Genomic DNA, 15,288 nt, shown 5'->3' with positions numbered 1-15,288 from the left:
GAAAGAGTGGGGCCTGACAATTTGTGTTTCGATAAGCCCTCCAGGTGATCCTAAGGTACCCTGACATGTGAGAAGCTCTGCTCTAGGACCTAGCAGAGGAGACAGCCATCTAGGAGGCCATTTTGGTGGGACAGGTTTGAGTTTTGTTTATCCAAGGCTTGATTATAAGAGGTGGCAGCACTAAGCTAGAGTTTAGGAAGCCTTAAGTAGAGGAGGGTTATGGCAGACTTCCCTGGTGGTGCAGTGTTTAAGAATCCGCCTGCCAATGCAGGGGACACAGGCTCAATCCCTGCTCCGGGAAGATCCCACATGCCACAGAGCAACGAAGCCCGTGCGCCATAATACTGAGCCTGTGCTCTAGAGCTCGTGAACCACAATTACTGAAGCCCATGTACCTAGAGCCTGTGCTCCTCAACAAGAGAAACTCCTGCATTGAGAAGCCTGCACACTGAACATAGCTCCTGCCCTCCGCAACTAGAGAAAGCCCTTGTGCGGCAACGAAGACCCAATGCAGCCAATAAATAAATAAATTATTTTTTAATAAAAGGGGGGTTATGGCTCAGAGCCAGTTAACTTGACAGAACTAGAATGATTTGCCCTGCGAGTTCTTTGCTCACGCCCAGTTGGGGGTGGAGGTGGGGGCGAGGTTCGGTAGAGGTGGTTGTGTTTGTTTAAGGGGTGATTATATCACAGTGCCTCCATAAGAGGCCTGCCCATGTGGCCCTCTTGTTCTGGACTGGGGCTAGGGAGGTGGGACTTATGCTTTGGGGACTCCACTAGGACTCCTGGCTCCTCAAAGAAGCACCACCCACCACTACTGTGTGGCATCTTTGCTTTCAGGCTGAGCTGCTCCTTGCTCTTCCAGCCCCTCAAAGAGATGTCCCCACCGCAGTACCTCTTAGACGGTCCTGGACTTGAATCTTCCCCAAGAGCCATAGGACTCCTGACGTCTTGCCTCCACTTTGTCCCACACTCACACTGCTAACTGGTAGAGTGCTGACCCAGCATCCTGACCTGAGTCCCCATGACTGGGAAGCAGAATGACCAAACATCCTGGTTTTCCTGGGAATGAAGGATTTCCAAGAGTGTGGAGCTTTCAGGGCTAGAGCTGGGAAACCCCTGGGCAAACGGGAATGAATTGGTCACCCCAATCTAAAGGTTCCAGAGACGCAGCCTTTAAAAGGGGATGAAGGGAATACAGAAGGGACCCTGAACAGGAACCAGGGGAGGTTCTGTGTGTTGCATATGTGTACTGTAGAGGCAGCACAGGTGCAAAGAATATTTTTTGTACATAGTAGGTGACCGATTCTTAGCTGTATACTAGTAGTCATTATCCGTTTCTGTCAGTGATGCCATTTTCCTTCCAGTTGTGCAGGGTTTCAAGGTTGTCTCTGACTCCTTCAATCTTTGGTCACTGGAGAAATTACACTGATTCCTGTTTCATAACAACCTCCCTCCCCACTCCAAGTCTGGCCCTGATTCTGCTCTAACGTTTTGCAGTGGCCAGAGCTACACTCCTTCCTCAGTTCTGTGCCAGACACCCTGCACATGCAGCCAGATGAGCCTCCCCTAAATATTGCTCTCATACCTCTCCTCCCTAAAACCTCCAAGAACCATGCTCCGTCTACAGTACAGTGCCTAAATTCCTACCTTTGGCCCTTCCTTCTCTCCTCTCCATGAACACTTCTTTCAGTTAGATTCAGTCACAGTAATAGGGGCAGAACCTGCAGTGGCCCAAAGCATGAGATCTTGAGTCAGGCAAGCAAGCAAGTTAGTCCCAGCCCCACCACTTACAAGCTTCATGACATGAGCATGGGCTTCTGTGATTTCAGTCTCCTTATCCTTAAAATGAAATTAGTTTCATCTCATGGGATTTATTGTAAAGATTAATCCATGCAAAGCACTTGGAACTGTGTCTGAAAATGCCAGGTTCCTTTCTGCTTTCCAGCCTTATTCACCTCCCTGAACTATCCTTTCCTGGGACTTCTACCTGCAAATGAGGCCCTAGCTGACTACCCCACCACCACCACCACCTTGAACGCTGGGTGGATTATTCCCAGAGCATCCTGAGAGTGGGATTGTGGCACTGAGCATGGGAAGGTCTGAGGAGGGAGGAAGGACTGATAGGAAGAGAGGGGAAGCAGGAAGACCAAGCCTAAGCATGGTCTCCTAAAGATGAGCATGGATGGCTGGGCATGGGGGGAAGACCTGCATCGTGGGGAATGCTCCTCTTCCCTCCCCATCACATGCAGGCGGATGATTAATCACCAGTGTTAGAAACTGATCTCAGAAATGTTTGCTGGAGGAGGTGGGCTGGGCTCTCTACCAGGCAGTCAGGTACTCCAAGCTCTACCTCAGCAGGTAGGACCAATCCTTCCCACCCTCCCGCCACCACCACCATCCTGGTGGTGACATTTTCTGCCCAAGTGCTGGGTAGAGGTGGAGGTCCCAGAAACGGGTACATCACCTCTCACAGCACTCATCATTTTGCCTGTGTCTCAGCGTACCATTCTCTTGGTGGGGGCAAAGAGAAGGGCCTGGACCTTATTAACAAATGACAACTCAGGGTGGGGAAAAAGGAGAGTCAGGCAGGACGCTGTCATTCTGGGGCCAGTCTGTTAGTTAGGTGCAAGGTCTCCCAGGTGACGGTTGATCAAACGCGGGTGGAGCTGTGGAACTAAGGCGGCCAGTGGGGGAGCTGGTAGGCGCTCGCAGCTACCAGAGTCCCTTGCCCTTCCCCTCATCACCGAGTCTCCAGGGCAGAAAGCTGACAAGTACCAGCTCTGAAAGCTGATTGGATGCCTGGATCCACATCCTGACCTAGGGGTTCTTCTTTTGTAAAATGGGCATAATTATATCACCTACCCTATAGGGTTGTTAGGAGGGTTAAAGGAAACATCGGGTTTAAAGCGCTCGGCATAGTGCCAAGCATGGAATATTCGCAATAATCAGCAGATTTTGCTCTTACTGTTCTGGACGCCAGGATTGAGGCGTGCTGCGGAGAATCCTCGACTTTATTCTCAACAATTGGAAAAGGTGGGCGTCTGGACTGTGAGCAGGAAGGGGCCCGGGTAGACACCCTCCCTTCACCCCGGAACCCGGACAGGGCGCGGAGGCGCGGAGGCCAGCGCCCCAGAGCCCTGGAGGCGGCTTTGCCTTCAATCGTCCACCTGTATCTCTTCGTCTGACAGGTGGGGCCCAGAGTCAGGCCGGGCAGGGCCAGGGCCGAGGCCTGGGGCGCCGTCAGGCAGCGCGAGGCGGCACTGGATTTCGGGGGACAGTGAGCGCAGCGAGGCCAGGTCGGCGCGCATCTCCTCCACGTCGCGCTTGAGCTTGGCGCGCCGGTTCTGGAACCACGTGACGACCTGCGCGTTGGCCAAGCCGAGCCTCGCCGCCAGCCCGTCACGCTCCGACGGTGCCAGGTACTTCTGGAAGACGAAGCGCCGCTCCAGCTCCAGCACCTGCTGCGCGGTGAACGCCGTGCGTGACTTCCGCCGTCTGCGGCCGGCCGGGCCCAGCGCGCCCCGGGCCGCGCGGCCTGGGGGGATAGGGCAGGGGTCAGCCTCTAGTCTGCGAGAATCAGGCTTCGGTCGGGGGGGGGGGAAGAAGGGGTGGGGTCAAGCCAGCGAGGGGGGCGTTGGTGCGGAGCGAGAAGGCTGACTCGAGCCCGAACCGCGGCCCCTTCCCTAACTTTGTGGGGGGGAAGGGTGGTGTTTCAGCCCGGAGGTGGGGCACAACGTGGAACCGGCCACTGGGGTACTGGAGGCGCGAGGCTGAGGGTATCTTGCGGGGATGGGGAAGTGGGAGGAGGACGGGACAAGCCAGAGGAGAACTGATGCACTGTCGGGCGGTCTCGGGCGGGGCCTTTGAGGCCGTCCGGAGCCCCTGGTGGAGAGGGCTTGCAGGTCTGGGCCAGCACCAGAGGCACGGGCCGGCTATGGTCAGAGGAGGGGCAGTCAGCCGGCATGGTGAGTGTAAGAGAACCCGGATCGTGCCCTTCTTTAGATTCATGGGTGTCGGACACTCTTGGCTTATTCTTTTTGGGTGACACGGCCGCCCCCTCCTCGAGCCCAAAAGGGAGGGAGTCGAGGTACAAAGGGCGAGGAAAGGCGGAGTCCGGAGTCCCGCGGCCCTTGCGGCTCCGAGGACCTTCTGCTCCTTGCGCCCTTTCGAGAAGAGAGCGGCTTGGAGCGGAGCTTGGTCACCCGGAGAGGCCCGAACCTCGCCTCCCAGCACTTTCTGTGCCTCCCTTGCCCTAGCTCACTCAATTACAGACTCCGGGCGAGGCCTTTTGTCTCTTCTCCGGCCTTTCTCTGTCGCGACTGCCCCACCTACAGCGAACGGACCCACGGGTCGCTCAGTTCTCGACAGACTGGCCCTTCCCCTCGGCGGTGGCGGCCTCCAGGAGCGGCCGCGGAGCCTGGGAACTAAAGGAGGGGAGGGGAGGAGAGGGAGAGGCAAGCCCCGGCACGTGGGCGGAGGGCAGGGTGCGGATTAGGGTAGCGGCCAAGGTGAACGAAGGTTCGAGACCAAGAACCCGGAGGAGAGAGATGGGGAGAAGGCCAAGTCACAGTGCGCGACCTCGCCGGCGCTATACCTTCAGAGGGCTGCGGAGCGTGCCCGTCAAGTCCGCGGAAAGTTTTACTAGTCAGCTCCTCCAGCGCGCACAGCGGCGACGTGGGACCTTGGTTCGACTCTGGAAGCTGCGACGCAGAGGATCCTCGGGGAACCATGAGCGGGCCTAAGATGTCTGCGATGCTGAAGGGTGTCCGGGGTGTCCGGGGCTCGGATCCCGAGCTCATGGCCAGCCGGGCTGTGGCCGTCCCGCCGCCCGCCGCGCTCGGCTCCGCAGCTGCCTGGGCCCCAGCGCGGCTCCCGAGCTGGGCCCCCAGCCTCGGACCCGCCCCCCGCTCTGGGCCCGAGCCTCGAGCGCCCCTCCTCCTGCGCCCCCACCCCCCAACCCGGGTCCGCGGTGGGTCTGGAGCTGGTAGACGTCCCGGCAGCGGTATTTCTACAGAGTGGGGAGGTGCGGAGAGAAACCGGCGGAACAACCCGCCAGGCCCGGCCGCAGGGCTGCTCAGCGCTGCCGGACGCCGCCCTGTGCACTCGGGCTGGACCCTTCCTGGGCGGCCCCCAGATTCTGTGTACCACAGACTCCCCGCCTAGCCGCAGCTCTGGCTCATAAACTCGTCGGCAATAAAATTGCTTTCCCTGGCCCCAGTGGCTGGGGATTTGCAAAATGCCGAGAAGGGAGAGCAGACCTGACATTGCTAGGATCCCCAGTCTCACCTAGTAAGGACCTCGGGCTCCCGACCTGGCTCCCTCGTCCGGCCGCATCCCTGCGGAAGGCTCTTAAAGAGGTCCAGCGGCTGGAAGTTATTAGCGCGGCGCGGGGGGCTGGGGGACTTGAGACTTGAAAGGACCTGGCCGGGCGACTGTAACCCGGAATACCGGGGATGCCATGGGGAAGCAAGTGCAGGTGAGTGGACTCTGCCGGCTCCCTGGCTGGACCCAAGGCTGTCCCGCCACGGGAGGCCCCGAGGAAGTCAAAACACGTGGAGAAGAGGCAGGAGACCTGGGCCTCAGCAGAGAGGACACAGCAAACCAGAGCTAGTGTAACTGCCCAGGAGGAGTCTTTGCCAGTGAAGACTGGCCTCTGCTGAGGGCCTTCTGGTTACTCTTTCCGTCTATCAGTCGGTCTGTCTGTCTTTGTCTTCTTATTAAGTTGGAGTAGGGGTCCTTCAGGCTGGAGAGGCCCAGAAACCACCCAGTATCTACAACAGTGGGAGTGGCCACTGGTCACCGCCCAGGAGCATCAGGGTTACTCACTATAGAAGAGTGTCTTGAAGGGCAGACTTCATTTACCCAGTCAGATCCTGGGACAGAACCCCCACCAACCCAGGGGCAAATTCTAAGACCTGGGCTATTCATTCTTATTTTATCTGTGTCCTGTCTTTCTCTCTTCTCTCCCACACCTGTGGTAATAAGTCCAGGCCTTATTACCACAGCCCTCCTTTGTAGGAAGAAGGCAGCTCTGGGACAGCACTGCTCACCAGTGCAGGCCCAACAGGGCAAGTGTTTTGTTCACATATCATATCCCAGAGGCAGAGAAGTCCCACCACTCCCGAGGAACTCACCACTCCTAAGGAACTCGCTGCTATGGATTTCTTCTTCTTCTTCTTTTTTTTTGAACAGTGCCATGAAGAAGTGGACCAGTCCCTCCTGGATTGTCTATTATATCACCTTCTCTGTAGACTTCTGTACTTCCCACCATTTGTGCAGTGATCTTCTGAGTCCACCTGTCTATTCTCTGAGGCAAGCGGAGCCTGCAGTTGGGATGCCCTGAACAGAGCTTGGGAGATCCAAGACACCTGGGTCAAAGACTTCTTGACAAGGATAGGAAGGACTTTAATAATGGGGGTCAGGGAACCTCATGTAACCTAAGGCTCTGACAGGGAACAAAGGGTCTTCTTGGTAAAGGGCTCGCTCCCATAACACCCCCCATCCCCTAAGACACACACAGACATATAGTACCTTCATGGTGGCCTAAGCAATAAACTCAGCCCAGTGGGCCACTTTTGGGTCAGAGAGCAGACAGTGGACAGCTGAGATGCCAGGACCTTGTTCACTGGTTATTAATGGTAGTGGGCAGAGGAGGGCCAGGAGAGATCCTCCTAGCTGGAGGCCTCAGCCCTCTGAACCATCCTGGTGGTTTCACTTAATCTGCAATTAAAGAAGGTCTCGGAAGGCTATAGGAACCGTCTAGCCTATGTCCCAGGCCTGTCACTGAACAGACACTCCGACCTTCACTCATGCATCTTCTTTGTAGTTTTTATGTCATCTCTTCTGCTCTCAATTACTCTTGTGTGTCAGTGTGGAGCTCTCCTGAAGGGCCTTTGCTTTCCTCCCCTCTGTCTCTCCAACCTTCTCCCCTTTGCAACCAGGCTTAGGAATGGGGTTGGACAATGGGGTTGGTCAGTCCCCAGATGTGGTTTGGGGGAGGAGAGGGAAGGAAAGACTAGTAAAGAGAGAAAGCTGTTGACAGCAGAGCCCAGCTAAGGTCATCCCAGCAGCCAGGGACTTGTCCAGACAATCGTGGGGCCACAGGAGGGGACTTTTCCCAGCAAAGCCCCTGGAACCTGAGCTGGGGAGAAACCAGATCCTTCAAGGCGGGTAGGAGGAGGGAGAATGATTAATGAGGGAGATTAAGAGATTAAACCTGGGTTCTGGGCTGAGGAGGGGGCTGCTGTCTGATAGGCCTCTCCCAACCCTAGCTTGGCAGTGCTGCTGCTCTCTAGTGCACCTCTTCCCACCATACCTCCCACCCCCATGGTCCAACCCTCTTTTCCTTGCATCCGCCCCAGAACCATCCAAGGACTTGAGCCTACATTGCTGCCTGCCAACCCTCTTCTCCGAGGGATTCTTCCCACGGTCCCTTCAGAAATTTGGGTGTCCTTTGCTCCCTCCCCTGGTAGAGATTCCCTCTTTCTCACTTTCCCTCCAGAAGGCACCTCCATTCCCACTTAAGGATGCCTTCTCACCGCCCCCCGCACCCCCTCCCCCGCCCCTGCGCCTTACACTCACAGAATTCAGAGAAATGCATGAGGTGGGAAATCCAGGGGAGTAAAGGTCATTTGTTGAGCAGATATGGATGCCAAGAAGAGGGAGTACATCTGGGGCAGGCCTGGGTAAAGGAATCTGCAGGATGAGGGGCTGAGGTGGACAAGGAGGGTCTGAGGTGCAGAATAACCTCTCGGGTGATGGACAGCTGAGGACATGAGGGCAGTCCCAAGAGATGACCCCCCCAACCCCACTGCCCTTTAGGGAAAATCCCTTAATCAGAGTGAGAGGGAAGTTGGCGTTTTAGGGAGGAAACTCCAGGCAGAGGAATTGGGATGGGGAGTCCATCCATCTCTCACACTTCTGCAATGGTTTTCTCTTTCAGAAAAGGTTAATGCAGATATAACTGATTCAGACAAATTTTTAGTTTTCTTACTTCTAGGGCCTCGGGTCTGTGAGTTCTTTTAGGCCGTTTATGCTGGCTCACAAAAAGCTCTGCGTAATTGCTGCCAACGGGATGGGGGTGGGGCGGGTGGGGGGGGGCTGGGGCTGTGTGTGCATGTGTGCAGGCTGGGGTAGGGGAGCGCAGGATGCTCAGATACTCCCCCACTCCCCTAGGCTGGTGTACCGCTTGAGACTCATTGTTCCAGGTAAGTCCCTTTTCCCTATCTCCTCACCCCTGCCCATTCCCAAGTCCTGGGAGATACCGGCCAGGCTGAGAGGGACCGGTCCTCCTTTGTGTCAGACGCAAGAGAAAATCTTGGTTCCCCTTCCCCAGGTGAGTGTGGACCACGAAAAGGGCTTGGTGAGAAAGGGCATCAGGGGCAAGGGTGAGGACCGACGCCTCCACCCTGGCGCCTCGCGAGGTCCCTGGCGCCTGGGAGAGGTGGGCTTCCGGCCCTGGGGCGGCTCTGCGGCCATTTCTCTGAACACAGCACCCGCGTTCTGGGTCCCTAAGCCCAAGATAAGAGTGATTCGCCCGCCCTGGCGCGGAGTGACCCCTAGGTGCAAGATCTGCATGGGGCAGGCCAGGGAGGGAAATAACGGACTCATAGACGGAGGGAGAAGGGCGCGGTGCCCGCAGCTGGCCGGCATCAGCCACTTAGGGAGACACACGGCAGCTACCGCCACCCCTGCCGCCGCCGCTGACAGACAAAAAGAAGGCTCCGCTGAGCTGGGGGCTAGGCGGGGAGCCGCTCCACCCCAGGTCCAGGTCTGAGCGCCTTCCACTGCTTCTTGGCCGCAAGCCATGTGTCATCAAAGGCCTCATCCCAAGGCTTAGTTCTCAGGTCTCCGGTCTCCAGCAGCCTTATCTTCTGACTGGGCCTGCTAGACGTCAAGCTGCCGCCAAGTCCGAACGGGACTACTCTGCCAGAAAAGTCCCCAGGGGCATTTCCATTTCCTCACCTCCACTTGGTAAGGAGGTAAGGAAAATGAAGCTGCTCCCCCTCCCCCGAAAATGCCCTTTTACACAGAAATGCCTTGAGAGCAGTCTGAGTGCTAGGTGCTTGAGTGGGCCTGGAAGTATCCAGAGCTTAAATTCAGGGAGAAGATAATGTGGAACCCTGGGATAGATATAATTAATCCAAAACCTCCAGATATAGCTGATGTAGAGGCAGGCCAAAGACACTGGAAAAAGCCGTGATTCTGGCTGAAGGGAGGTTTTCTGGAGGAGGTGACAGCTTGCGAGGGGGGGGGGGGGCACAGCATTCTAGGCATGAGGCCTGAAACATGGGCAGCTCAGGCATCTTGGAGATGCTGCCAGGAAGGAATTGTGCCTGGGCCAGTGGCCCTGCAGTGGTCCTACCCTGGTCCATGTTGCCTGCCCAGCGTGCACCAAGGGCTCTGCCTCGCTGTCTGCAGTCTCTCCACATGAGCCTTTCTCTTGGCCTGCAAGTTTCATCCATAGGGAGGGAAGCCCAGGCCTACTATGCCCTAGGAGAGAGCTCCGATTTTTGCCCCTCTGAGTCTCTGGCTCTTTTAGCCAGTTAAGGCCACCTTCACTCTCCCCTGAAGCTCAGGCACCTTCAGCCCTCACAAATGATGCCCAATGACCCCCTTGAATTCATGGAGTCAGACTTTGGCCAGCTCCAGATTCAGGCTTTAAAATCAGGTTCTGGCAACATTTGTCCTGCCTGTGCCATGCAGCTTGTCCCAGATTCCACAGCAGCCCATTAGCTCCCTTCAGGAACTCCTTGCTTTGGCCTCCAGTCCCCTTCTCTGTTACTGTCTGGCTCAAACAGGCAAGGAATGCTTGCTGAATTACGCAGTGGAGTTCTTGCCTTGTTGCTTCCCTCTTGTTCCTAAAAGGTGCCTCTTCTGGGCACCAGTTCCCTCTTCTCGACTACCCTCTTTACACCCTGGATTCATCTAGCCCAGGTGCCTGAAGGCCCACTGAAACTCATATGGATAGCTAAATTTCCAGCTGTGATTATCCCCATGTGTTCTTGCATCCCAGTTTTTTTTAAGGATCCTCTCATACTGCAATTCTTTGTATCTCCTTTAAAATCACTCCTCTTCAGTCCTGCAGTGGCTGCTGTCAAAACCTAGCTCCATTCTCACTACTACTGAATTAGCGTACCTCCACTCAGGCCTGCATTATATGTGGCAACATTCAAGGACAGTGAGCGCTCCCCTTCCCTTCACCAAAAAGAGCTGGTATGAATCACCTGGTTTCATTTAGCTCACCTTCAGAGTTTTACATATGGTGGGTCCTCTACTGCTTTCCTTTGGCAATTCACTAAGGGAACGCCAACATAGAGAGGCCCTCCTTCTTGATGACACCCAAGAGGACGTCTCAAGAGGGAAGCAGGACACAGGACAAAGCATGAGTGTGTGGTAGAAAAAAAGGAGAAAGATGCTTTTTTAAAGTTTTTATTTCAAAAAATAAAGCCAAGGTTAATTTCACATAAATATCTGGGGAGGGAAGGGGAGAGGGATGGGTGGGGGCTTGGCCCCTACCTCCTCTTCTCTTTCACACTGTATTGTAACAGCAAAGGGGATGGCTAAGGAGACAACAAGGGGAAGAAGTAGTCAGTGGGAACAGTCTTACCCAAAAGGACCCCTCGGCCCACCCCTGCCCTGGGGACTGCCTTGGCGCTGGCTCACCTTGCCGAACCAGCGGGAGAGCCATATTTGCTTCATGGTCATGTGATCAGGGAGAACTTCATTGTCAAAAAGGAGCTGCACCTAGATGGGAGATGGGGGCACAGTTTTAAGAACTATCCTCTTGCACAGGTCAAAAACTACCCTGGTCTACCCTAGACTCTGTTCCTCTTTTCTTAGCCCCCCACCCAAAAAAAATCAACTAGGGGCATACTCACATGCTGGGGATTTAGCATCAAGCGGTGACACAGGACCCTCCGGAGATGGCGAACTTCAGCTCTAACAGAACATCGGACATATTTGTTCTGAGGATGGGGAGGGAAAGGAATAGAATAAGGTGTGTGAGGGAAGAGCCATGGGGAGGTGAGTCTCCTTAGAGAGGTCCTCCCCTCAGTCCCTCTCACCTGCAGGACGCTTTTATTCTTGTCTTTGCCAGAACTGGGGGGAAACAGACACAGGTTAGGGAGCTCTCTCCTTCCCCCTGTCCCCCACCCAGAACCATGGTATACTCTCTTCAAGGGAACAGACATTCCCTTACTGCTTGCCCTCTCCCTGAGCCCCTCCCTGGCTCTGGGTCACTGTCACTATCACTTCAGATAGCCCATGACCTGTCCTTCACCTCAGCCGCTCCAGGCATAGGCTCAGCTGCTCATCATAGCGATAGTAGTGGGCTTTTGAGTGGTCAAAGCTGCTGAAGGGGAGGCCAAGGTTGCTCAGGGCTGGCTCTGAGAAAGACAGAGTAATGAGGAGAGTGGCACATGTTCCATACTCCTTTTTCCCAGGGAGCAAAACTGGGCGGGAGGAATGCTCTGGGGGCTTTACCTTACCCTCCTGCTACCAAGGGACATACCTTCTCCACTGGGCTGGGTGACCCGGTCCAAGCCTCGGGACTGGTAGAATTCTCGGATCCGTTTCTCTTCACCTAGAAAGGAATGGAGTATGGGAAGTAAAATATAAGCCCTCCCTCATTCTTTCTCCCTCTAGCTGTTAACCTCTTTACCAAAGCCCTTGTCACCTCAAGCTGCCACCCAGCATCAGTCCTCTAAGAGGCCCCTCCAATCCAGGTTGGTTACTCACTGTCTTGCAAGCCAGGCACTAGCTTGTACACGATGTCCTGCATGACCCGGTCTAGTTTGAGGTTGAGCAGTGGCTGCGTCTCGTGGATCTTGATGTTGCACATGGGGCAGTACTTGCTGGTTTGGAGGTACTTCACAATACAACTCTTGCAGACTGCAAGAAGAGAAAAGCATACTCTCAGGCCCTCTGGAAATCGGGTTCATGGGCAGGGTGGGTTGCCTGGGTGGTTGGGGCAAGCAGCTAAGAGGATGGCAGCCAGCTTAGTAGGAAGTAGGGCCTGGAAGAAATAGCCAAGGTCCTGGGCACTCACACGTATGAAGACACTCTGTTATGGTGGTGGCATCCACGAAGTAGCCTGCGCACAGGCAGCAGACGATGTGTTCGTTCAAGTCTTTGATCTTTACTCGGACCTCCTCCTGCGGACACACCCTCCGTCAACAATCATTACCCCAACCCCAACCCGTGTGCCTTCACAACTTGGAAGTCGCCTCTCATCAGACCCCACGGTCAACACCGCACCTTGCGCCGTGAGCCGATTAGCTCCCGGGGGTTGACACTCCACCTCCGCCCAGCAGAGGGCTCTGCGCGCAGCGGGGGCTCCCTCCAAGCCAACCCGCCCGACCTTCCTTTCCCAGGGGAGACTACAAAACGTAGGCAGCACAACGCGCAGGCGTCCTAACCCGGAGTTTGGCAACAGGACCGCAATCGCGCAGGCGCATTGGGCACCCTGTCTCTGCGCAGGCGCACTGGCGCCCGGCCAGCCGCCGCCCGTCCTCTAGCCTGCCCCAGTTCGCACCGCTAGCCGACCACAGTGGTAACCCTGCCGCCCCTGCACCTCGTTCCGTAGCGGGTCCATCTTGTACACTGACTGGAGCTGGTTCCGAAGCCTCATCGCGATCGCAATCTGGCCCCCCTGAGGAGACGCCATCTTAAAGGCTGATCCCGGCCTGCCACTTCCGGTGCCGCCTGCGGGGCGGGACTTGTCGCCTCGCAACGAAGGCTTAGGTCTTTTCGGATTCGCTGAACCTCTGTAAGGCCCCGCCCATGTCGCTTTCTCCCCGTGTGCTCACCTGAGCCCCACTGGCCCCTCCCCCTTCTCAATCTGTAATTAGGGAGTCGGGGGGGTGCGTGGGAAGGGGTCCTATCTCTTTGAGCTTCTGTAGTAATCATCATAATAGACCCTACATGACCTCGGGACTAACTTTTGGAGCCTGCAGAAGACTGCCGCCTTCTACTCCCAAAGGCCCGGCGGTCTCCGCCCGCCACCGCTCAAGGTCGTCGATCTCCTGTGACGACGTCCCTGCTAAAGAAGCCCCTCCGGGGCCCTCTGCTTGTGGTGCCCTCCTCGGCTGGCGCGTCCACATTACAGAGCTTCATCCCGATGGCGGGCCTTGTCCCGGCTCCACAGCGGGGGTTTCTTGGAGCTTTGCGGAATCTCGTAGAGGGTGGCGGGGAAGGAGGGACCCCCAGGGACTTGGTAGTGATCGTACCCCCGCCCCCACACTCCCCCTGCCGCCGAGGATGGGGGGGCAGGCCCTGGTTAATGATGATGATTCAATCATCGGCGCCTGCGGAGGCCTGGGACAGACTAATGCAGAGCAGATGCCCAAGGAGGAGGGGGAGGACGGCTAGGACACTGCCACACACGGACACGCTGAGGCAGCGAGCTCCTGCGGTAGCATAGGCCCAGTCCGTACTTGGGGAGGACGCAGGGGCCTAAGAGCTGGTACACCGACGTCCCTAGGTACTTTTTTAAAAGTGGGATTAAAACAAACAAAAACAAGGATAAGAGTACTGTGGAGTATTAACATCAAGTGCAATTGGAGACTCGAGAGATACCAGTGGAGACCGCGAAAGACTTTCTGGAGGAAGTGGGTCTTTGGGCACAATTTAGAGATTGGGGTAGGGTGGGGAAAAGAAGTGTGGTGGAAACAGAAAAGAAAGGCAAAGTAGAGGGGAATGAACAGAGAGGAACAGGAAGGAGGCCAAGGTATAGCTTTGAGAGTAGTGATAGAAAGAATCAGGGCCTTGTGGAGTTGGGACTTTAGCCTGAGGGCAATAGGGAGCTAAAAGACATCTTTGAAGAGAGGGGGTTATCCTATGAAAGAAACATATTTGTTCATTTTATCTTCAGAGGGAATCAGAGGCAAGGAATTATAACATTAGTGATTTTTTTAATCAACTACTTCTGCAGCCAGAAGTAAAGTAGGTAAGTCTCTGCTTACCTTTGTGTTCCAAGATGCCATTCTCTCTTCTCTGGATGATTGCAGTGGCTTGTTGCCTGCTTTCCTTGCTTCTCTTTAGCCTATTCTAAACATAGCAGCTCACAGTGATTCTGGTAAAACAGAATAAAAAAGGATACATGGAAAGTTTTTTTTGAGTTGATAAATGTTTATTATCTTGATTGTATGGTGGTTTCATGGGTGTATACATATGTCAGTGTATCAAATTGTACACCTTAAATATGTACGGTTTATTGTATGTCAGTTTTGCCTTAAATATGTACAGTTTATTGTATATCAGTTTTGTTTAAAATAAAATTTAAAAATCAGGTGTCTTACTTTTCTGTTTAAAATCTTTCAGTAGCTTCCCTTTTCAAGTAGAATAAAAGCCCAAGTCCTCACAATGGCCTTCAAGACCTTGCATGGTCTCTCACAGTCACTCAGTCTCTGCAGACACACTGGACCCCTCACTGTTTGTTCCACAGGTACAGCAGTTTATACGCTCATTGTGTCCCCAACTTGAAATGCTCAGATATCCGAATGGCCCTTTTCTTCCTTCAGTTATTTACTCCATGAGGCCTTCTGTGATCAATCTAGATAAATCATAATCCCCCACTCTTACACTTCTTCTCGCCCCTTCCTTGATTTTTCTTCTTAGCATTTTTATTGTTTATTGTATATATTTTCTTTTTCACCTGTCTCCCCCACTAGAATGTAAGCTGCTCAATGAAAGGAATTTTTGTTGTTGTATTTACAACTATATTACCAGTGCCAGGCACAGAGTAGGTGTTCCATCAAAATTTTCTGAATGAACACATGAATGTAGGTGGTGGTGATGATGACCCAGATTAGGCTTTTATCTGTGGAAATGGAAAGGAAGGATTGTGTATGAAACATTTCAAAGAATAATAGGAGGAAGTGAATAAGGTGCTTGGGGGGAAGTTTTTCCTCCAGCCCTGTTGGACTTTACATGGCTACAGCGAAAGTAGGTGGAGCTGGCCAGAAGACTAGAATGGTGGGGTGGAGCACAGCAAGTGTCAGAACCAGGGACTGAGGTCTCAGAGTTTTCTGGATAGATGTGATAGATGGAACTATTGGAACGGATAAGACCTGAGCAGATGCAGAGATGGGTAAAGCTGAAGTCTGAGCTCTGAAGAATGCTCACAGTCTTTGGTGGAAGAAGAAAAGTCAGTGGAGGGAAAACATAAGCAGTAACTGTGAATGTCCAAAGATTGTAGAATAATACAATATTATGGAAGCCAAAAGAACAGACATTTCTAGAAACAGCTGACGGTCAACAAAGTAAAACATGTCAGAGAAGTCC

The 15,288-nt window shown here is 54.3% G+C and overlaps 2 protein-coding genes across 5 annotated transcripts; both read right to left on the bottom strand.

Moving 5' to 3' along the window:
• Positions 1–3,121: 3,121 nt before the first annotated feature.
• LBX2 (ladybird homeobox 2) lies at positions 3,122–4,802 on the bottom strand. Its single transcript, XM_057743445.1, has 2 exons — positions 4,598–4,802; positions 3,122–3,538 (listed from the first exon to the last, which is right to left on the bottom strand). Exons 1-2 carry the CDS (start codon positions 4,800–4,802, stop codon positions 3,159–3,161), a joined length of 585 nt encoding a protein of 194 aa, XP_057599428.1. The 3' UTR covers positions 3,122–3,158.
• Positions 4,803–10,428: 5,626 nt separating this feature from the next.
• PCGF1 (polycomb group ring finger 1) lies at positions 10,429–12,789 on the bottom strand. Of its 4 annotated transcripts, XM_057741976.1 has the most exons (9): positions 12,578–12,784; positions 12,053–12,158; positions 11,743–11,895; positions 11,516–11,587; positions 11,285–11,390; positions 11,070–11,103; positions 10,884–10,970; positions 10,669–10,749; positions 10,429–10,565 (listed from the first exon to the last, which is right to left on the bottom strand). In XM_057741976.1, exons 1-9 carry the CDS (start codon positions 12,668–12,670, stop codon positions 10,518–10,520), a joined length of 780 nt encoding a protein of 259 aa, XP_057597959.1. In that variant the 5' UTR covers positions 12,671–12,784; the 3' UTR covers positions 10,429–10,517. The 4 variants fall into 4 exon arrangements, with proteins under 4 accessions (XP_057597959.1, XP_057597957.1, XP_057597960.1 ...); XM_057741974.1 differs by having other exon boundaries at positions 10,884–11,103; positions 12,578–12,789; XM_057741977.1 differs by lacking the exon at positions 12,578–12,784 and adding an exon at positions 12,262–12,570 and having other exon boundaries at positions 10,884–11,103.
• Between the last annotated feature and the right edge of the window lie 2,499 nt (positions 12,790–15,288).

This window comes from Hippopotamus amphibius, chromosome 7 (genome assembly GCF_030028045.1).
Source record: "Hippopotamus amphibius kiboko isolate mHipAmp2 chromosome 7, mHipAmp2.hap2, whole genome shotgun sequence".
Classification (NCBI taxonomy): Eukaryota; Metazoa; Chordata; class Mammalia; order Artiodactyla; family Hippopotamidae; genus Hippopotamus; species Hippopotamus amphibius.
The sequence above is the reverse complement of the archived record's forward strand: the minus strand, read 5'-3'. Positions and strand labels throughout refer to the sequence as shown.